Source organism: Exophiala aquamarina, assembly GCF_000709125.1.
Source record: "Exophiala aquamarina CBS 119918 chromosome Unknown aczIA-supercont1.7, whole genome shotgun sequence".
Classification (NCBI taxonomy): Eukaryota; Fungi; Ascomycota; class Eurotiomycetes; order Chaetothyriales; family Herpotrichiellaceae; genus Exophiala; species Exophiala aquamarina.
Window position 1 is genome coordinate 328,869 of NW_013550581.1, and position 21,670 is coordinate 350,538.

The window sequence follows — 21,670 nt, forward strand, 5'->3', positions numbered from 1 at the left end:
CGAGGAGTGGGGAGGACTGAGGCGAGGGCAGGTAATGAACGGCAACAACTGCTCTGTACGGTCCTATAGGTCATTCACGTTGATGTGAAGTCATGTAGAGACACATGTCCGGGTACCAGGAATCAAGTGCATACTCCTACTCGTACGTCCATTTGTCGTCAAACAGAACAGGGTGTGAAAAATAATTAATTAAAACGTACGGTAGCTTTCGTACCCGGCGCTGGAATTAAGGTTGGCGCCCGAGGGGCCTCTCGGCCCTGCTGAGGGCTGCGTCAACCACTTCCTAATTAGCACCCGGGTTAGTCCATCCATCGTGGATACCTTCCGCTATCCACCGTCCACCATCCACTATCCACCGTCCACGAAACAACCTTTCATATTATATGAGCACCTTTTTTGCATCATTGTCCGTAGGTAAGCTGCATCAGTGATGTTATTGTCTTGTCTCTTCATCCATTGTCCTCATTCACCCATTCACCCCAATCTTCAGCACCCACAGTACTTCCCACCAGGGGTATTCACGGTGCTCAGCTCCCCTCGAGCCCGCTGCCTTCACGCCCACACCAGTTTCTTGAGGGAATGCCCCAATTGTTCAAAATATCCCGTTCGCTTCTTCGCCTCTGCCAATGAAATGATAGGTTCATGCTCGACAAGGCTATCCTTGCCTGCCCCAACACCTCCTCCTGCTGCTGCTGCTGACATGGATGGTGTCCCTGTGATCGCTCGTTGCACTTCCTCGGCCACAGTCTGAGCCATATCCACGGCCGACTCCTGAGATCGGCCTGTTTCTGACGTCTCGTCATCTGTCATGGCCGGAATGACTTTGATCGCAATTGTTCTCGACGTCGGTGGTGACGAAGGTGCCAGCCACGACAGGATCCCTGTTCCCCCATCGATGCGGTTTTCCGAGCCCCCTTCAGACTTCTGAGCAACGTAGTTCTGCAGCGACCTTGTATTGGTGCGGATGATGCTTTCCTTGCCAGGTTGATACACGATCACCACCCCGGCGTTCAGGTCTTCCTTCATTTGTCGCTCTGAGAACGTCGATGTGATGTACGTCCCATATCGGATCTTGGAGATCGATCTCAGATCGGCCTTCTCGAAAGACGCAAGCTTCTCCGTCGTCCAGTCAAACCTGCAGCAATACAGGGCTGCATCGGTCAACAGAACAACCGCTTCCTCGAATGGGAGGGTACGCAAAGTGTTCTCATGCGAAGGTGTCAGCATCGTCCATCCATGAATCAAGTCCTCACTTTCATCTTGAATGACTTGTTTGGCACAGTTTTCAATCGCCGTTTCTCGGATTTTCTCAATCGAGATGCCAGGGTCAGCCCTCATCAGTGTGCTCTCGAAATCTTCAAACACCTTCCAAGACGTGTTGCCGAGGAGAACATCGATCACTGCCTGCGAAAAATAATCATTGACCATATTATTGTAGTACCGAGTCAGCGTCAGGCTGAAATCGTTCAGCGCACCTCGATAATCGCGCCGTCGAGTGCGGGTAAAATCTCCCTTCAAAGCCGCCGTCGAGGCATACTGTCGCGAAATCGCATCTCCATTGTCTGCCCATAACGTATTGAACCATGTTGTGCTCTCATCGTGAAGCAAGTCGATCGTATAACCCTCTCTCTCCAGATCTCTCTGCAACATATACTGCCCAAACCCACTTTGTGCAACATTGGTTCTATCCAAGCAATCCATACAATTGGTCCGGATGATTCCTGATTGTACTTTCCTCAATTCGTTATTTGAGATGACGGTCTCACCGTATGCCTCGAGTGTCGCCTCTAGCTTCTGTATCAATCTTGACACGTTTTCAAACTTCATGCCGCGACATTCGGCGTGGAAATCAAACCACTCGAACTGAATGTCTTCTAATCCGTGACCTTCGATCAAAGAATGAATGGTTTTGTCATATGCTTCGCCGATCGCCGCCTCAGTCCCATGCTTGTCGACGAGAGCGGCGATCTGAACCCCTCCAAATCTTCTCTTGAGATCTTGAAAATGTTTCTTCTGTGCTGCCTCATTCTTGGACGCGGGGTGATGCAAGATCGGGATAGGTTTGAACGAGTAAGGTGATTGCGAGAAGTACAACGGAATAGAGCCTCTGATCTGCACAAATGAGATTATGTTTCTTGTAGGCGACCAATCCGGTGAGGAGAGAATCTGTTCTGTTTCCGCCGTGTTCGCGCAATTACCTTCGTCGTCAATCCCTCGGCGTAAATACCGAAGCCCAGACCGCTTGACAGACCGTCGAGATACCAGAGTAAGAAGGTAAGATCGGGTGTCATCGCTCAGATTTGCCAATCCTACCTTGGCTTGGCCAATTGTTTGTGCAAGTTCGCCAGATTGCTCGCCAACCTCAGCTGCAACCACTTGAGCCGACTGGGAATCATCGGCCTGAGATTTCTTGACAAGGAAAGCCCTCTGGCCCACAAAGCCTTGAATTACGGGCGTAACAAATGCTTCCTGCCGGGAGTCCAAAAATGGTGTAGCAAGTCGTCTATTCCAGAGATACTGTATTCAATCAGTCAGTCTACAGCAGAGTCCCTTGTAAAACTCATCCCAAACCTACCAAAGGATCCAGCGACTCCCGGGACGGAGCCTTCGGCGTGCCATTCAAGAGCGCCAGTCTCCGGGTCAAGTCGAATTCATAAGAAAAGAAGTAACTCCTTGACGTCAATATCATCTTGGTGCTTCGTAGAATCTTTGGCAGAGCGTCCGCGATTGAATTTTCGGCAAGGACTTGCTCCTTTTCGCGAGCTTCGTCCTTCTGAGCGGCTTCCTTTGGAGGTTCAGCGTTTACAACAGCCGCATCCACCTTCTCATACTTCTTAGAACCTGTAGCAGGGGTAGCTGCGCTGTTGACATTCCGGTCGACGCCCCACCCTTGCCTGGAGAACCACTGAGAAGCGAACCTACCATACTGGCCACGATTGGCAATCACATCTCTGGCGATGCTGGTATTAGATGAGGTCCGGAGCTGCTCGGGGCGACCATCGTCAAGGGGCGTCTCGGGTTCTGCATCATGCAGTTCTGCTTCAGATCGAGCATCGTCGTCGTGCTCGCCAGGATCATCGCTAAAATCCGAATCCGAATCCATCGTTACCTCCCGGCTTCTAGAGGTGATGCTCGCTGAGATGGCCTGGTTGGCATCACTCTGCGAAGACAAAGGCACGAGCGTCACGTCCGTGACCACATAGACCGGCCTGCCAAAGATCTGAGCCACCTGTTCGCGCTGTGTGATGGCAATCAAGAACGTCGACGATGCCAAGGAGAGCAAGCCTACCGAGCCCCTGAAAGTAAGCTACCCATCCATATGTACATCCGCTAAGGAATCGACAACGCGGGACAGGGAGTGACGATGTTGATCGCTAATCAACTAGTTAGTTGACCTACCTATGATCCCATGCGCCTCAAGCACATTGCCTTTTCTGGTCTCAGCACCAGCGCCAGCACCCGGGCCCGTGGCAGGGAGCTCCTTGATCTGGCGATTGGCATAGTCGATGTGAATCGACTTATGGTGTTCAGAAGGCCCATGAGCTTGAAGGACAAGGCCGTCTGCCACTGCCCAGATCAGTAGTCGTCGTACCAGAGCCGGCATCGTGGGTCGCGTCAGATCGGGCAAGGTGAAGGCAAGGCAGGGGAGAGCAGATCATCGGTCCATTTGATGCATAGAGGGATCCTTTACAGCTCATTCATGTTTCCAGTTGTGTCTCGTTCCTGGTTCGTCTTCGGTCCTTGGTAGCTAGCGGGGACATCTAACCAGGCAGATGTCAGGTGCGGTGATGTCGTTCAACGCTGGCCATTGAGCAAAACGAGTGAGGTACACTTAAGTCTTCGTTAGTGAAAAGTGGAATTGAAATCTCGGAACTGTTGAAAGGTTGTTCCACGCAATTGTGACATCATTGACATCATGCACTTCCAATTGGGCGCCCGGATCTCGCAGCCTGTGGTCCTGGGTGCCCAATTTACTTCTTCATGTGCACACGGTTCGACATTCAAGTTTCCGACAGAGCACACAAAAGCCAAAACAAACTGAACGATGAAAGCCGGATAGGATCGAAAATCGTCAAGAACTCGGGTCGTGCCGACCTTTGCACCCATCATTGCATAGCTGGGTCTCATTCATTCTCAGCCTCTATATGATCGCTACTAAAACCAAGCCAACTACCTTCCTAGGCATCCAGGCAGGCAAAGAAGTCAGGGTCGTGTCGTTCCTCGTTCCTCGTTATCGTTACACTATCTGTCTGTTCTCTTTTCTGTTCTCGTGTCGTAGCTGCCGCACCAAAAGAGGGCCTCAAGGTCCAAACAAAATCTTGATCTCTTTCATCCAAACATACTCAGTAGTCCCTTTGTTTTATCTTGCTGCTGCAAAATCTAAGCTGTGCACCTTGGCCGCCATCAAATCAGGAGACTCTACCCGTATGCCAGGGTTGGCCTTCAGCTCGGAAACTACCGGATCTTCCACTGCTGGATGCATACCGGCCGTCGTAAGGAGTGGGCTGCCGGGAACCGCATCTAGTGGCGCTTCGTGTAAGGCTGGCTTCTTGCTGACCGCCATTTTGCCGGCCTTCTTCCTCTCGAGTGCATTGTTAACCCACTCTGCAACCTCCTTGTCGGCCGTGTCTGGAGCTGCTCCATTCGTGAAGACGGACTCAATGCCCGCCTCATCAGCCTGTTGCGCTTCGTCGTCTTCAGAGATTGTCGGTGGTTTCATGAGCGGCGCTAACCAACCGTGCCGAAGAAGCATTGCGTACGTTGGTCGAAGGCGAGGAATCTTGTTCAGGCAGCCTCGCACGAAATCGATCGCTGCCTCGGAGAACTTGTCGGCGGGCAGATCAGGGGGATCTCCATCAACAATGGCCTGTTCGCTGGAATTAGCTTTCGTCATTCCTCCCACAAAAGGGGTACAAAACTTACACTGAGTTGGCTGAAGATGTTGTCATAGGTCTCGGGAGGGTAAGGGTATCTGCCGAGAGCGCATTCGATGATGGTGAGGCCCAGAGACCAAATGTCAGATTGGACACTGTAAGAACCACCGGCCGAGCCCGCTTGGGCCATTCCACCACCAGAGATGCGCTCGGGTGCCATATAGCTCTGACATCCAATGTTGGTCTTTGCTATTGATGCCACCAAGTTCCCACTGACCCCGAAATCGCAGATCTTGACTTGGCCTCGCGAATTGACCAATATATTTGTTGGTTTGACGTCTCGGTGAATGATGTTGTGGTCGTCCTTCAAAGATTTCAGACCCATCACTGTAGACAGAGTGATCTTTCTGAGAACGCCTTCCGAGACCCCATCACCGTAGAGCTTGTCGATAGACCCGCCGTCCATGTATTCAATGCAGATGTAGACCGAACCTTCTTGGAAAAAAGCACCATAGAAATCAATGATAAATGGTGAGACACAGCGATGTAAAATGTCCAACTCCATGATAATTTGAGCAAATTTTGAGTCATCCAATTCCAGTCGGATTTCCTTCATAGCCATCACAAGACCGCTAGTCCCTGAGGCCAGTGGTTGCGCTTCACCCTCCTCATCGTCCTTGGGAATTGACGCCGAGGACTGGCGTACCATATTCCCTCGAAGTCCCAACCCAGGTCTTCTCATTTTGGGTCGGGCGTGTTTCACTTGGAAGACGGTGCCATAATTTCCTTTGCCGAGTTCGGCCATGGTATCAACCTCGTCCAAGGATATCGAGAATGTGCTGCCACCCTCGAAGTCAATACCACTTCCGTGAATGACAGCCTTGTTTGCGAAATTCAATGACCCCTTCTGAGTATCTATGATGCTGGAGAACTTGCTGAACTGGGATCCGGTATCCTGTCTTGCAGCCTCTTCACCAGCGGGCAATGGCTTCTGGGCGTCAGAAAGCTTCATACCACCTGGTTTGAGGCCACGCTTTGCCGCTAGCCCAGCCATAGGGCCCCGTGGGCTCATTGTCTGGGGGCTACCTGCCTTTGGTGAAGCAAAACTAGCAGTATTCGGTCGGTTTATGCCAGGTGGCAGGCGAAGATTGGAAGCGGGGGGCACGGGTGAAGCTGGAGATGGTGCTGCGATTGGGCTGGGAGTAAATGCTCCAGAGGGTGGATTTTGTGGCCCGGGAAACCCGGATCGCGCACCTTGTGCGCTGGGAGCGCCTTGCCTCGAGAGAGAAAAGGCCTTCATTTTTGCTTGGATATCCGAATTTAAACCGCTGGCACGAGAAGGCAGTGGGCCAGGTCTTCTCGCAGCATTCGTAGGACCAAGAGGGGCAGAGGAGGGGTTGATGGTAGAGGTCATGCTGCCTTGCGTGCTCAGCGATGGAGGCCGGGGACGGGGTTGTGGAGGAGATGACTGTGAAGGGGAAGTTGCAGAGAGTTCGGGAGATATTTCGTCAGGGCTTCGAGAGAGCTCTGGGGAGGATGGTTGCTGTGGTTCAGTCATGGTGTAGGAAGTGGTGACTAACCTAAGGATGTGGGTGTTTGAAATGCGGGACGGAGGTGTTGGTGTAGCTGCGCCAGTGCGCGTGGATAGAATGGTCCAAATTTACACATGCAATTTCAAGCAGTGCGTACGAAGGCAAAGGAGGATTGTCGCTCAAGGCAGGAATCGGTCGAAGAGGAGCTTCCAACCTGTGGCCGAGAGATAGCAGAGTGAGGGATGGCGGCGACAAAGAATAGTGAAGAACGTGGTCCCATGGACAGGATGGAGAAGGGATGGACGCAAGGCAAAAGTTGCTGAGCAAGCACCCACAACTCTGGTTGGGCCGGAACAAGCTGGGCGCGGAAAGATTGGTGATGGAAGTGGTAAGGGTGACGAGCGAAGCACCAGGAGGATGCTGGAACTTCAGGCGTTGAATATCAAGACAACTGACCAAATATTTGCTGGCAGTATATTGTTGAGACGGGGCGATGTGGTATGGACTTAGCCCAGGATCTGATATTTAATGATTTTGGCTGTGGAGGGGAAAGGCAGGAAATGCAAGATTACGAGCAGCAAGACCATGGTCGACTTGCCAGAAAAGGTGGTGCAGATGTCGATCAATATCTAGGCCTGGAGAGGGTATAGACGAAGGAGCGACAGAACGGGCTGCGGGCTCCTTGGGCCCCCGAAGGGCTCCTGTCTTACCTAGGTAGATAGTGCCAGCTGCCAGTCCCAGTTACTGAGTAACTCACACCCTCTGGAGGCCTCCTTCCCAGCGCCAACAACGCCATCACCATCGCCAGCTGTGGCTTACTCGTCATGATGAGTGAGGCGTAGCAAACGGCGGGCTTGCAGTAGAGCCCACCCACGATCTGCGGGCTGCAGCTAACCACCAACTTTCAACATCACCGCCTGCCACGTTTGGCTGTGCAGGCATGGATGGTCTAGGATAGAGATCGACAAGAGACAATAATATCAAAACCTAGAATCAAGTGAACGCTTGGTCTAGCTATGTCTTTATGTGTCCATCGCCCATAATTCCTGTCTAGCCACGGCGCGCGGCTGCCAGTGTCAACTTGTCAGAACGCACACACCAGCGTTCGCAACACCCACGAAAAATATATTCTGCCCCCTTCCCCTCCCTTGCCATTGAACATGGAATTGCGAGATTCCCATCGGGCACCCACGGCACCCACACGGACTTGGGTTTTAGTGGTTGATTGACGAGTGGACCCCTTTGCCCTAAGTACTAAGTAGAACGGAACTTGGGAAGGAAGTGCATGAGTAGTAATTACTCGGTGGCGCCCTACTCGTAGTCTCTCGGGTTGGAGACCCAGCGACCCATTGGGCAGCATGTTGCGGCTTCCCCCCCCCCGGATCAGGACCCGAAACACCCAGGGACGCCCAAAATTAGGTGTGGTTCCTTGGTGGTCAGGTCCCAGGCCCCAACTTTCAGGCACTCCCAAGGGTTGGCAGCGAGTCAGTGTGCAGTGTGCGAGGTCCGAGTAAGTGAGGAGCCACCGTCATAGCCCACGAGTCACATCGTCGAGCGTCACTGAAAATGCACCCAACACGTCATTGACGCCCATGGCTCCCTATGACGCGGTATCCGGACCTTTACGTATGAGGCTTCATTCCACCTTCCTGCGCCTTCACTGCCCTGCTTTTGTTGGATGGATGTGCACCAACCACGAGTAAAATCCTCTCGTTTCCCCTTGGGAGTTGGTTGGATTAGGCACTTTGCCCTGCACCTATATCATTGGGCCTCCTTCAGGAAATGCGTAACGGCCTCGTGTCCTTAAGTTTCAACCGAGAGACATTGAACCAAACCAAACATAGCAGCGGGCATAGTGTCGCAATAGGTTACGCCAACTTTTTGGGCTTGCCTTCCCACAGCGTCGCTTACCAAATTAAGTATCATCGATGATTGAAGTGCTTGCATACAAGTCTTGGGTAGGAATGATGTCTCTCTTCAGCTTTGCTTCGTCTAGAACGGCTTATGCTCGTTCGCGAGCAAGGAAACGAGTCTTTGCTATCGGTTGGGCACAGCGAGGTGCCACAGTGACACCGAGCGATTCTTGGGCTACCGCTTTGCTGGAAAGGTTTCATATCAGCATACGGAGTACGGAGTACTAGCTTGAAGACAAGCTAGCACGCTTGCTTCGCTCCTGCCCTCGCACTCTGCCACCCACTGTTCTGTGATTGCGCCTCCCCCATACCTGGCACAGCACCAGCCTATCCCACCACTCGCTATCTTCAGGCTTATGCGAGATCGTCAGACCACGTGCATCGCCTCGAATAGGTCCTCAGTTCAGTACCTAGATGGGCAACTTGGCCACAATCTTGCTTTGAAGATTCTTGGGACGCTTGGCCGGAACATCAAGTCAGCAGCCACTGGGTTGTTGCCATCACCGATATCCCCAGCCTTGTCAGTTGTGATTGGTGGGAAGTAGTATTCGACGGGTGATATGAAGACTCCCAGAGTTTCCATCCCTATCGTACTAGGATCATCTCGAATGTCACCAGTCCTTCGAGGAAACATTTGCATCTACTGCGCTTTTAATGTTAGAAGCGTAATAATGGTGAGGATAGAGCATCGCCGTTTATACATTGCCTTTCTAGGCCGTTTGCTTTTCAACGCTAATAATATCTGTACAACAATCGATCATGTTCAATCCACCCCTGATATTTGAGGAAGGTTGCCCACTCCGTAAATACGCGATCCCAACGCCTGTGCTGTTTTTCCCACGGAGACATCTCCAAAATCAACGCCCTCGAATCGTTCTTGCACAGCAATCATGTACTCACAAGTCGAACCCGATGATCAGGGAGCTTCTTTTGCTTCATCCCCAAGATCGTTGGATATCTAGAGGCACGACAAAGAGCTTCGTCTTACAGTTTTGTCCACTCCACAGTCTCCAGAGCCAGCATAACTAGCAGTAGGGTTGAGGGAAGAATCCAGACAACATAGCTCTGGAAAAGGATTCGACTCATCAATCCAGGGAAAACATTGTTCTGCGCAGATATCTGCGTCAACTGCAATGCACTTGGTGCCCCTGACAGCAAGAAGCACACAATGATGAAGATTTTGTCCTCGAGTATGGAGATTGAAAGGTACTTGGCGAGCAGAGCGATGAATGGAGCCATGACGAGAGTTGGTAGGAGCATTCGAGATACAAGAGAGGCAATGAGGAGTTTCTTCTCTTCCTTCGGGTCCGTCGTAGCAGCTGCAGGATCGCGAGGAATGGTGTTCCTTGCAAGGTTTCCACCAAGCACGACCAGGATCAGAGGAACTGCAACACCACCACTTTGTTCCACTGCACGGGTGACTGAATTGCGAAGGAAGGTTCCCTCGTCGAAGAACAGTTGCTGAAGTTTGGGAATGCTGGCAACTGTGACGGCCACTAGCATTGCCCACAATGGCGGATTCATGAATTCGGCGAGTCCATGTAGAAAAGATCGCACTTTTGCGTTGATCGTCGACAGAGCTTTCTGGACGGTAGCTGGAAGGGCCTGGAAAGCCTTGGTGGACGTGGAGGTGAAGAACTGGCCGATTCTCAAGAAGAATGCTCTGATATTATTTCTGGCTTTGTTGACATAACCTTTCACACCGCCGCAGTCCTCATCATACCTTCGGTTTTCAGGGTCTCTCAGCCACTTTGGAATGTCGATGTGGTGATGAGGAGCGACCATACCATTTGTCGGAGTTGCCAGCAGATCAGGTGTCTCCGCGCAATCATTGAGATTTCGGTGTGAGGAGTTTCTTGAGGTTCCAGCGGACGGATTTACTGGGGTTCGGGGTGTTTTGAACCCATCGGACTTTGACATTGTGGGTGATTCTGTGCCTACTCTAGTGGCGTCTTCCCCGAACTCATCACTGCTATACTGGCCCTCATAACTTGGACTGAGCAAACGTCTCTCTTCATGGTCAGAGTCGACGCTGTCACGATACTCTCCGCGTCCTCGCTCTGCGGCATCGGGTTGTTTAGTGCCGCCCTCCTCGATGGTATATGTCTCAGGCGGCGCCAAAAGAATGTTATAGCCCCAACTCCATCGGAGCAATTGTCCTAATTGTTGGAAGACGAGTAGGTACAGGATACCTCGAGCAGCAACATCGTTGTCGTTGTCGTGGGGGATTTTATCCCAATGCAGGCCCTTCAGTGTCTTGGAGAGGGCGAGAACGAGTGAGATGGGCAACGAGTTAGAGTTTCCGAAGACACCCATAGCAATGACGAAGTTTGTCTGTCTCTTTCTGAATCCCATTACTCTCGAGATGATCCAGGCGCAGAGATAGGACATGATGGTTTGGACGACAAAGATGACCGGGATGATGGCAAGATCGGCCAGTTTCTCGGCTGTCAATTGAGAAGCCAGTTTAGTGAAGATGAGGCATGGCGTGAAAAGAACAACATTGAGATTCGCAAGAAACTTCTGCGAATCTGCGTCGAAGGAGCCCTGCCTGGCTACAATATAACCTGGTAAGCTGACACAGACGACCTCCAACACGGCTTCGAATACGAGTAAGGTTAAGTGGGCGAAATCAGGGTGCGAAGAGTGTCGACCACCGGCAGCCCAGGTGTGGATGGCGGCTTCAACATTGCCAGATAGCGGATATTGGTCTCGACTGGTCAGACTCCCTAGAAGCTGGCGGGTAGAGAAGGATGTTGGATGTGCAAAGTAATCAGCGAGAGGCATTATGAGGCCGTTCAGAACACGGCCGCGGGAGGTGTAGGTATCGAGGTGGAAGAAAGGGAATTAATTTTCTTTTGCCTTCGGAGTTCAAGTTGTTGTAAACGCAAAGGAGGCGCAGTCGTGGTGGTGTGTGACGTCGGTATCGTCACCGTCCGAAGGCTGCCGGCAACAGGGAAAGTAGGACTCAGGGCAACTGGATTTTTCGAGTACAAAGGGAATAATTGATAGGATGGATCGACTTGGAATATAATGGAAGAGGAAGTGGTGATGAGCATCCCACGAATTCGAGGGAAGTTCAGACTGACCACCACCGACGCGACACGATAGCAGAAGGAAGGACGGGCAGTAAAAACTGGATGGGGAAATCTCACGGCCCCCAAAACAGGTTACTACTGGCTGGTTAGTTGGATCCGTACCTTGCGAGGTCAGCCGTGGATGGGTGACGAGCTGGATAACATGTGGAGGATACTTTCAGAGAGATAACGAATGTAGAAGCACGCAGGCAAGCGATTGGGCAAGAAGCTCCCCTGCTCTGCTTTGCACCCCTGCACCTGTTGGCCAAGGCGGAAGTGCAGACTTCTCTCTCAGCACGGGCAGCTTAAATTGATCACTCTCCACCTCCAAAGCGCTTCTCTCGGGCATCGTTAGGCATGCTTAGGCTCACTCTCCTGGCCCTTGGGCCCCGCCGGGAGCGCCTAAGGCTTTCCCTTGGAGCTGTTTGAGCTGTGGCTATCCGTACGATCACGACATTCAGCTTGGTTGTCGAGATTGTTTTCAATTTTCTTGCTTCTGCTCGGATTGTGTGTTGATACAATTGGTCACCAGAGATAAGCTCAAGATTCTGTCCCCCACCAACTTCAGGCCCTGAAGAAGGTTTATTGCAAACTTGGCCAAACCATTGAATGACAGCTGCGAGCCATCTAAATGGAGAACACAAGTTCTATTCCACCTCGCGCGGAGGACATGTTTTTCCTTTTCCGACATCCTAGTTTGCACTCGTACTAGCTTACACGGCTAACATCAGTATCACATACTCGTAGGACTTCAAGTTGTCGGTTTCTCGATGCAGGCTTCTTGGTTCCACTGGCAAGGAATTCTCATCCCATTCACTCACCACATCGAGGACGCGATGTCGCAAAGCACGCCACGACAGACACGAGCAATTCGCCTAACGGCTCAGGTAGGAATACAAGGGACTGGAATCCGTACTCTCATATATAAGAATCTCCGACTATGACTTTTTGGGGAGCGGGGCGGACATTTGCTGCCTCAGCCTTTATACTTACAAGGCCAGAACGAGGCAAGAACCGACTCAATACTAACAATTGGTTCGTGATGCACACATCTCATAAGAGAACCGAATCTCTACGACCCAACTCCAAAATGTGGGCCCTCTACCTCCCAGGCGTACCCGCGGGTAGCGCCCCTCCATTTCGCTTTCCTGACAAGCCACCTAGTCCGTCTCATCTGGAATATACAGGATCAGATTTCCCAGACCCTCGAGCACCGCCCGCAGCGAGCTGACCTGGGCGGAAATCCTCGATCCATCCCGCTTCCATCCACATGGTTCAGCAATCCCAGGCCACGATGTGATTGACCTTGTCGAGAAGGTAGTTCCACTGAGCCCAGCGACGAACAACAACTCTCCAAAATTTTCATCCGGGGACAAGATTTGGGGTCTCTTGGACTTCGATCGTGACGGAGCAGCGGCCACCTACACCATCGCGCTGGAGGACGAGCTCAGCCTCGTGTCTGCTCCTCCTCCCCATCAGTGCAGGCAGACTGCAACCACACGTAGACGAGGTATTCGCTCTCGAAAACGGTCGCGCAGCCATAGATCTGGTTGAAAGCCTCAGCCGGAAAGGCGTGGGGAAAATCGTCCTAAGACTGTCATAAGTACTTCACAGTAGTCAGTAGCATTGGAATTGGATGTGCACATGAAATGAAGGGGTGGCCAATGTGTAGTCGAGCCAAGCCGATATTTCGTATTTTAGGAGTACTAAATGACATGCTATCAATTGATCTCATTCCTTGAAGACACTATGCTTTCCGTAAGATACATGCCATGCAGAAAGCGGACCAACCGACCGACCGATCGCCAAGAGACTGTCCCCCGTTGTTATCGGCTTCAATTCATTAGTCGAGAACACCGCTTAGCACCCTTCAGTGGCTTGTACGCACCGAATCCCATTGCCACATCCCCAAGCACCGCAGAAGACACAACGCCACCATTATACATCGCGGCGTCAATGGGTATTGAGAAAGCACACGAGGGCCCTCGATATGTCCGGCCTGTAAAGCTGGTCTCTTACGCATCCCAAGAAGGTTCTCGGATGAAAAACCAGTCTCCGTCAGACTCAGTTGAAGACGCCTAATCCCTGGGTTCGTTCACAAGGACGGGAGTTTCGGACTTATCTGATTCCTCGGCTTTGGAGACTTCCTCTGTCCTTGCCTCAGCTTCCGCGTTGGCAGTCTCGCGCTCTATGAGGCCTTCTTCTGCAGCCTGTGCTTTGGCAATATCATCCATTGCCTCCTCTGGCTCAGGTTTGATGACTGCTTCAGGCTCGGCTGGTGGTGCGACTTCTTCGATCGCTTCGACAGCAGCTGCAAGTGGAGAAGGCGCTGACGGGGCTTCCGTTGCGGGCTCGGTCGGCTCTGTTGTTAGCGGTGGTGCGGTGGGCGAGATGGTGGTTTGTGGCTCAGGTCCCGACACAGGCTGCTCGCCCTGTTCTACCTCTTGCTCCTGGGGTTGAGCAGGGGAATCTGGTGGCGTCCTTTGCTGTTGGACGGTAATTGTGGATTCTTCTTCAGGCAGGGTAGTATGATTGGTGGCAGGAGCAGTATCTCCATTAACTTCCACTTCAACTTCTTCTGCATCTTCCATCTCGACGTCACCATCATCGGCAGCTGGGGCCTGAGCTGGTGATTGTGGATTTGAAACGGCAGCAGAGCCGTTGGTAGGTCCATTAACGGGACTTGGGGTTGCCACAGGTTGCTCAACAGAGTCTATATTCATTTCATCTGCATCATCAGGTACGCTCGAGCCTTGCATGGGTGTGCCAACTCCACTACCAGTTTCAACACCCGAATCAGTCGCCCCAACGTCCATAATGTGCCTGAAGTTGGCCTGAACACGTTGTCTCCGCCCTTGACGTTCGTCTGGATCCTCGTCTTCACTGTCAGACAATTCGCCGTTCTTTTGGACATACTTGTCTGACCTCCGCTGCGTGTGGCGTTTATCTGGGTTTTCATCTTCGTCGAGATCGTCTATTGCAGCTTCGTCGTCGTCGTTCATACCTAGTGAATCTCTAGGGACATCTGTCATTTGGACTGAAGGAGCATGCGCAGTTCTCTTCATATTTTCAAGTACTTGTGACAGAATCTTTTCAAGATACTCCCTTGAGTTGGCATTGTCCATGTTAGAAGGACGGACATCCAGTTCGTAATCAGGAGCATAGTACTGGGACAGTTAGTGATGTAGTTTAGAGGGTGAAGTGAGCCTCATACCTCGTAATAGTCGTTGTACGGTAAGTTAGCTTGCATATTCTCCCCCAGCAAGCATCCAGTCTCGAAAGCCCAAGTCCTTGCAACATTTCTCATGGTATAGCCTCCGCCACCAAGGATGAGGGTTGGTAAGTTGAATGACTTGACGAACCGAACACAGTTTGCGTGGCCTTTCATGCTGAGATTGAAGCAACCCAGACGATCACCAGATAAACTGTCACCTCCGCATTGGAGCACAACAGCCGAGGGTTGATAGTACTCCATGGTTGCTTTGATAACAGGTTCAAAGATTCCCTTGTATGAAGCATCGTCGATTCCATCACGGAGGGGGAAATTGACGGCATAGTATTTACCAATGCCGACACCGATATCCCTGAGCTCTCCGGTGCCTGGGAAGTACTCTCCATACTTGTGGAAGGAAGCTGTCATAACTCGGTCGGTAGTATAGAAGGCTTCTTCAACACCGTCACCGTGATGGACATCAATGTCGATGTAAAGGACTCTCTTGTGAAATCTCAAAAGTTCGATAATACCTAGGACGATGTCGTTGACGTAGCAGAAGCCTGATGCTTCGCTCTTTTTAGCATGATGCAGACCACCAGCCCAGTTTATGGCAATGTCAGCCTTTTGGCGATTCAGTCTGGCGGCGCCTTCCATGGAGCCTCCAGCACTGATACCACAGAATTCGAAAAGACCATCAAAGACCGGACAGTCGTCCCCGACGTTGTACTTTTGCTGCTCTTTCTGATATGACTCCATATTATCGGGAGTAACCTTTGCAAGAAAGTCTATATACTCGTCTGTGTGAAACTGGGTCATTTCATACTTCGAAGCAGGCTTCGCACGATAAATCTCCATCTTTTTGTACAGGCCATAGTTCATGACAAGTGAGTGAGCCAGCCGTATCCTGTGAGGTTTCATTGGATGGCCAGAGACATAGGCGTAGTTTCCGACATCTGAGTCGTAGAAGTAGGCAACGCGTTTCTTGGAATCCTCACCGTTGACACGGATCGAATCAACAGGCGCGAAGGAAGACATTATGAAGAGAACCAGGGCCCGAGAGTGTAGAGATAGAGACGACGCTTTCGATATTCAATCACCGCTTCAATATCTTGCTTAGTGAGCTGAAGGTCTGGCGGAGGCAGAGAGCTTGAACGATGGCGAAACTTGAAAGAATCCGAAAGTCGTGGGTGAGGGGGACTTTGAGAGAACGGAGCGCTGTTCTCGCGCGAAATGATCTTATTTAGTCATAGACATGCACGATATGTCGCATATGTATCGAAGAAAGCTGCTCACAAACTGGAGTTGGAACTGATTGCGCGGTGCCGTATGCAGATGAAGGTCATGGTCGTTGAGTGAAATTAGTAGACAGACATGGAAAAGGAAGCACGGAATCTCCAACTCATGCAAAAGAGAAATGTCGCAGGGAGGTTCAGTAGTGGGACGTGGAGAAGAGAGCAGCTAACTGCTAATGGCCATCGTGTCGACTTAAACACGGCTAATTCCACTAGCAAGGACTATGGACTACGGCCACGCACAAGGTTGCAACATGCATCGTCTCTGCCTCAACGTAGACTCTCACACTGTCCTAGGCGCAAGCTGCCGCCCGCAGGCCGCCAGGACACGCACTCCAACAAAACTGCAGATGAAGATGTAGATGCACCCTTCACGCTCCAACTCCATCTTGCGGTGCCGGGCATTTTGATCCTCCAAGGCCAAACCATACAACAATTGGACCTTTTGTCAGCCATCACACGATCAGCCTCAATCAGCTCTCCACTACCTTTTTCTTGAATTCTTCAAACCTTCTTCACCTCCACCTTACTGCCTCGTTGGAACCTTCCATCACTGCGAAAGTCGGTGCACCCACGCCGCCATCTACCTCCTTCAACCTCTCTTCCCTCCACCTTTTTTCAGAGCTGTCATCATGGAACGATTCAATAGAATGCTCGCTGCCGCCCAAGGCATGGGCATGGGTCAAGGTGCTTCTGGTGGCGATACGAATCTAGTTGACAACTCCGAGACCGTTTACATATCATCCCTCGCCTTACTAAAAATGCTCCGTCACGGTCGCGCTGGTGTACCCATGGAAGTCATGGGCTTGATGCTGGGAGAATTCGTGGATGACTTCACCGTCCGCGTTGTAGATGTCTTTGCGATGCCCCAATCAGGAACCTCCGTCAGTGTCGAGTCCGTCGATCCTGTCTTCCAAACGAAAATGATGGACATGCTTCGACAAACCGGTCGCCCCGAAACTGTTGTCGGTTGGTACCATTCTCATCCAGGCTTTGGCTGCTGGCTCTCCAGCGTCGATATCAACACCCAACAATCTTTCGAGCAGCTGACTCCCCGCGCTGTGGCCGTCGTCGTCGATCCTATCCAGTCCGTCAAAGGCAAAGTCGTCATTGATGCTTTCCGCTTAATCAACCCGCAGACAATGATGATGGGACAAGAGCCCCGCCAGACAACCTCGAATCTTGGCCACCTGAACAAGCCGTCCATACAGGCTCTCATCCACGGATTGAATCGTCACTACTACAGTATCGGGATCCAATACCGCAAGACCGGCCTCGAAGAGAATATGCTGATGAACTTGCACAAAGAAGTCTGGACCGAAGGCCTGGAGCTGCCTCACAGCTTCGGCGATGAACGCAAACGTAACGAAGAAGGCCTACAACAACTCGTCTCCCTGGCCGAGGGCTACGAGCGGAGAGTACGAGAGGAGAACGAACTATCGCCCGAGCAGCTAAAGACGCGGTATGTGGGTAAAGTCGATCCGAAGAAACATATCGAGGATGTCGGCCAGCGGCTGATTGAGGACAACATTGTTGCGGTCTCGCGGCAGATGATCGACAAGGAAGCCAGCGTTGCGAAGAAGGCTCAGCAAACGAATGGAAACGGTACACACGCTTTATACAATGGCGACATGGACGTAGACGAGGAGAGGTAATACGCCATGTTTGCGGGAGCTGGAGCGGAAAGGAACCACCCCAAATGGTCTCCCCCGGTGTAATTTTCTGTATTCACAAAATGTTTCGTGCTCGAATCTCCTTTTTCTCCGTGGGAATCATCGACCTGAGAGCTGGTCGGGCTCATCTCCTGGAGGAGACCGCTTGCATGTATGGCGTTGGGACTGACCGACTGACTATCAATCGTACAAAACGGGTAGAGAAGTGAGAAGACGTCTTACTGGAATTAAGACCCATATCAGATGAAACTACTTCGTAGTAGACCAACATGACCTCAAACCTAACTATTGTCAAGATCATTTACCTTCTGGGGAGTACCAGGTCGCTGTGTAGAAGCATAGATCCCTGTTTGGACTAAGCTGGGATTCGCGATGAGTTGTCTGAATGTTCAAAATTGAGTACTGATGAGCTACGTAGATAGATGACGGAACTGGCACTCAATCATTCCTTGGAAGCGCCGAGTTTCAATATTTCACTACAATTGGTGTTCCACATATCGTTGTTTCATATTTCCTTGTGACTACTCAAAGACCATTTGCAAGCCGTCCGGTGTGACGAGTGGCCTGGTCTTACCCATCGAAATTGACTTGCCCTTAGCCTCTGCTTCCGCCTTGAGGCGGGTTACCAGAGGACCCAAGGAGTCGATGCTTGGATTTCCACCCATTGTGACGAATTTTATGTGTGGCACCACGACCAAGACATCGCGAAGTAGATTGCCGCAAAAGTTAGTATAGAAGTCTGGCGATATGCTATACTTCTCAAACATCGGCCCACTTGGATCAAGTGTCACGAAGACGTTGAGTGTCTGCACTTCGGTCAACCTTCCAAGACGTTTTGCTAGGAGTTTGCTGACCCGCCACGTCTTGGGCGGACTGGTCCAGCTAGATCCTACCGTCATCTCTAGTTGGGTCACCATGGGCCGATAAATTGGCCGGAGTTCCGACACCAATGGAAAAGGCACGAAGTCCTGGATTGGGAAGATTCTGAAGCTCTGTGAGCTGTACAGCACATAAGCTGCCTCCAGATGCATCTTCTTGTCCACAGCTAGGATAGACGTGCGAGACTTCTTCCTTCCATCCATTCCTCGATAGCCTGCGGTAGTGAAGAGTACTAACGTGTAGATGTGATTGCGAATTTCTGCCGGGAGGTCGACGAAAGGGAAGTATTTCTCAGAACCAGTCGAAATCATTTCGTTGGTGGCATTGACAGTAACAGGTGATACGGCAATGATATGTTTTGGGCCCTTTTTGTTTTTCCTCCGATCCTGTGGGATCGGAAATGCGTTGACGAGGCCATCTCGCCATGACGGCGGCATTGGATCGCCAATATTGGAGTGGAGACCGACGCGCGTGAACACGATCGAGGCTCTGCTGTTACACACTCATCGTGGAATCATGAGTTGGAAGCGGTTGTCTCGTTCTTACGGGGCGACTTGTAGATCATGGGCTTGCCTCTCTTGCGCTCTTGAGGAGAACGATAATGTTCAGTCTGCCCAGCTAATACAACTCTTCGAACATATAGGTCTGTGGACGGCGAGTCAAATTATTCTGGGGGATTCAACTTTCTTTGTTGAGAAAAGAAGAGAAGAAGGAAGAAGAGGGAAGCGAACGGCGGCGAGAGAGGTCATGTGTGGTTTCTTCGCTTTGGCAGTTGCTATGCCAAGGCGGCAAAGATTTTTGGGGCAGGGGCGACCACTGAAGGCACCCAGGAGGGCTGCCGCACGTGACTTAGTAAGCAACTCACCTCGCAAAGAGACCGAGTAGACTTAACTACTACTAGTTCTCGGCTAGCTGGCTAGTGCACCAAGGCCGGCTAAGTTGGCCGTACTGGTAAGAAGCGTGATCTCCAATTCCGTTCATACACCTTTTTTTTCCCGTGACCACTACATGTTACGACCTTGCGAGCAGCACCAAATAGCATCTCGAAATCTTAGGATATCTCCCATCGCTTTTCCGTGATAGGGCATGCTGATTTCAATATGCTAAGACGGGCTGCTCTACCTCTCCTGAAGCCTCGACTGTTCCAACCTGCAATCGTCAGGCAAGCATTTCCCCACGCTCAATTGCGATATTACAAACGCTACCCCGACCCAGCAAAACCCTATCGGGTGCCTGGCTCCTCTGACGCATCATCCTCTCGAGAGAAAAATCCTTTGCGCAAAGTCCCAGAGCCGGGCTTCAATTCTACACCCAGGAAGGAGCAGGAACGACCTACAGATGAAGCCCAGTTCGGCGAAGATCCGGCACGCGATCTCGATGATGTCTCCGAGTCTGTGAGCCAAGCCAGCAGAAGGTCTATCAAAAGAAACGGTGGACAGGCTGCAGATAGCTTGAACGAACAGACGGGATCTGAAGAAATGCTGGACGAACCGCAGCAACCACTACCAGACCTTACTCGAGGTATTCCTTCTACCTTGGATGCCGAGCTGAGCCAGGCGAGAGCAAAACAGAGTGCGTCTTCCTCATCTGCCAGCCTCAACATTACCGAAGATCCTTCCGAAGAGACGAATGCCCCTGGAGGCCGGCGTCCCGGCGATGACATCCCCCGAACCGAATACATCTCCTCGAGCGACAGAAAGAAGAATGCTGTTTTCAGATACATGTATCTTGTGCTGGGCTTGGGCGCCGTAGGCTATGCGGTCTATCTTGGCCGCAATTGGGATACCGAGGAAGAAGCAAAGGCTCATGCCGAGGCACCTTCTGGCTGGGGTTTTGGGCTATTTTTCAACAGAGTCAAAGCACGTCTTGGGTCGACAATGAGCTATTACCGAGACCCCGTGACAACAAAACTCTTGCCGGATGAAGATCCAGATCCAAATTTGCGTTATCCGTTCACGCTCGTGGTTAGTCTTGAAGATATGCTCATTCATTCGGAATGGACAAGAGAAAAAGGTTGGCGAGTGGCTAAGAGACCGGGAGTCGACTACTTCTTGCGGTACTTGGGGAGCTACTATGAAATTGTGCTTTTCACCAGTCAACCGATGGCAATGACAGACCAGATCCTCCGCAAACTCGACCCGTATTCCACCATTCGATGGCCCTTGTTCCGTGAGGCTACACTGTACAAGGACGGAGGTTACGTCAAGGTAAGGAAGTCTACACTTTCAAGGACTGGCGATACTGATAATACATAGGACCTTTCATATCTCAATCGAGACCTCAAGAAAGTCCTCATCATCGACACTGACCCGCACCATGTCAAGCACCAGCCAGAAAATGCCATCGTTCTTCCCAAATGGAATGGTGATCCGAACGATCAGACGCTCATCCAGCTTATACCCTTCCTTGAGTACCTGGCTACGATGGGATTCGATGACGTACGAGAAGTATTGAAATCATTCGAGGGAACATACATACCTGCCGAATTCGCCAAACGGGAAAAGCTTCTGAGAGAGAAATTTGAAGCACAGTTAGCAGAGAAGAAAAAGAAACCAAAGAAGAGTATAGGCGGCCTCGGCTCCTTGTTTGGTGTCTCGAAATCGCCATCAGATAGCGCAGGAAGCTCTGATGATGGTTCGTTAGAGGGCAAGATGGTTTGGGATCGTATTCGAGAGCAGGGTCAGAAAAACTATATGGAGTTTGAGAGAAAGATCAAGGAGGAAGGGGAGAAGTGGCTGGCTGAGCGAGATGCCGAGGAGAAGAGGATGCAAGAAGAAGCCATGAAGAGCGCGATGGGTGGATGGCTCGGGGGATGGGTCGGAGGTGGCAAGAAGCCTGCTGAAAGTGGTGTCGAAGAGAAGAAATCGTGAAGTTAACGTTGATATCATTTGTGTCGATAGTTGAGTTGTGCATCCTAAAAGGCTGGCGGGATTGGCACCGTGTACCATATTGATTGGCCAGCCACAAGCTGTATAGCCTGGTTGCAGGCGGCACTGGCGGGATGATTGATAAATAATCTCCCTTCATGTAACAATGGACGAGGAAGGCCTTGGTTTCGATCTGGATGTATCCGGCGAGTAGTATCAGAAATATTAGCATGACTCGAACTACCTCGAAATGTAATCTGCATTATAGTGGGCGCCATGCATCATGGCCCACTGCTCAATGCTCACAGCGTCGGCGAGCTACAAGTTCACAATCAGGCTGGTTGGTCCG

General features: G+C 51.3%; 7 protein-coding genes across 7 annotated transcripts; 2 read left to right on the forward strand and 5 right to left on the reverse strand.

Annotated features, from left to right (window-relative positions):
* Positions 1-552: 552 nt before the first annotated feature.
* Positions 553-3,604, reverse strand: A1O9_08158 (uncharacterized protein; the record flags this gene model as incomplete). Its single annotated transcript, XM_013402544.1, has 3 exons — positions 553-2,517; positions 2,576-3,285; positions 3,400-3,604. The coding sequence occupies 3 exons, from the start codon at positions 3,602-3,604 to the stop codon at positions 553-555; spliced, it is 2,880 nt and encodes a 959-aa protein (XP_013257998.1).
* A 756-nt stretch (positions 3,605-4,360) lies between these two features.
* Positions 4,361-6,432, reverse strand: A1O9_08159 (STE/STE7 protein kinase; the record flags this gene model as incomplete). The annotated part of the gene is made up of 2 exons (XM_013402545.1): positions 4,361-4,867; positions 4,924-6,432. 2 exons carry the CDS (start codon positions 6,430-6,432, stop codon positions 4,361-4,363), a joined length of 2,016 nt encoding a protein of 671 aa, XP_013257999.1.
* Positions 6,433-9,303: 2,871 nt separating this feature from the next.
* Positions 9,304-11,106, reverse strand: A1O9_08160 (uncharacterized protein; the record flags this gene model as incomplete). Its single annotated transcript, XM_013402546.1, has 1 exon — positions 9,304-11,106. The coding sequence occupies one exon, from the start codon at positions 11,104-11,106 to the stop codon at positions 9,304-9,306; it is 1,803 nt and encodes a 600-aa protein (XP_013258000.1).
* Positions 11,107-13,474: 2,368 nt separating this feature from the next.
* On the reverse strand, positions 13,475-15,645 carry A1O9_08161 (histone deacetylase 1/2; the record flags this gene model as incomplete). The annotated part of the gene is made up of 2 exons (XM_013402547.1): positions 13,475-14,563; positions 14,611-15,645. The coding sequence occupies 2 exons, from the start codon at positions 15,643-15,645 to the stop codon at positions 13,475-13,477; spliced, it is 2,124 nt and encodes a 707-aa protein (XP_013258001.1).
* An 889-nt stretch (positions 15,646-16,534) lies between these two features.
* Positions 16,535-17,557, forward strand: A1O9_08162 (26S proteasome regulatory subunit N11; the record flags this gene model as incomplete). Its single annotated transcript, XM_013402548.1, has 1 exon — positions 16,535-17,557. The coding sequence occupies one exon, from the start codon at positions 16,535-16,537 to the stop codon at positions 17,555-17,557; it is 1,023 nt and encodes a 340-aa protein (XP_013258002.1).
* Positions 17,558-18,096: 539 nt separating this feature from the next.
* On the reverse strand, positions 18,097-18,891 carry A1O9_08163 (uncharacterized protein; the record flags this gene model as incomplete). Its single annotated transcript, XM_013402549.1, has 1 exon — positions 18,097-18,891. One exon carries the CDS (start codon positions 18,889-18,891, stop codon positions 18,097-18,099), a length of 795 nt encoding a protein of 264 aa, XP_013258003.1.
* Positions 18,892-19,554: 663 nt separating this feature from the next.
* A1O9_08164 (uncharacterized protein) lies at positions 19,555-21,324 on the forward strand (the record flags this gene model as incomplete). Its single annotated transcript, XM_013402550.1, has 2 exons — positions 19,555-20,661; positions 20,710-21,324. 2 exons carry the CDS (start codon positions 19,555-19,557, stop codon positions 21,322-21,324), a joined length of 1,722 nt encoding a protein of 573 aa, XP_013258004.1.
* Positions 21,325-21,670: the final 346 nt, after the last annotated feature.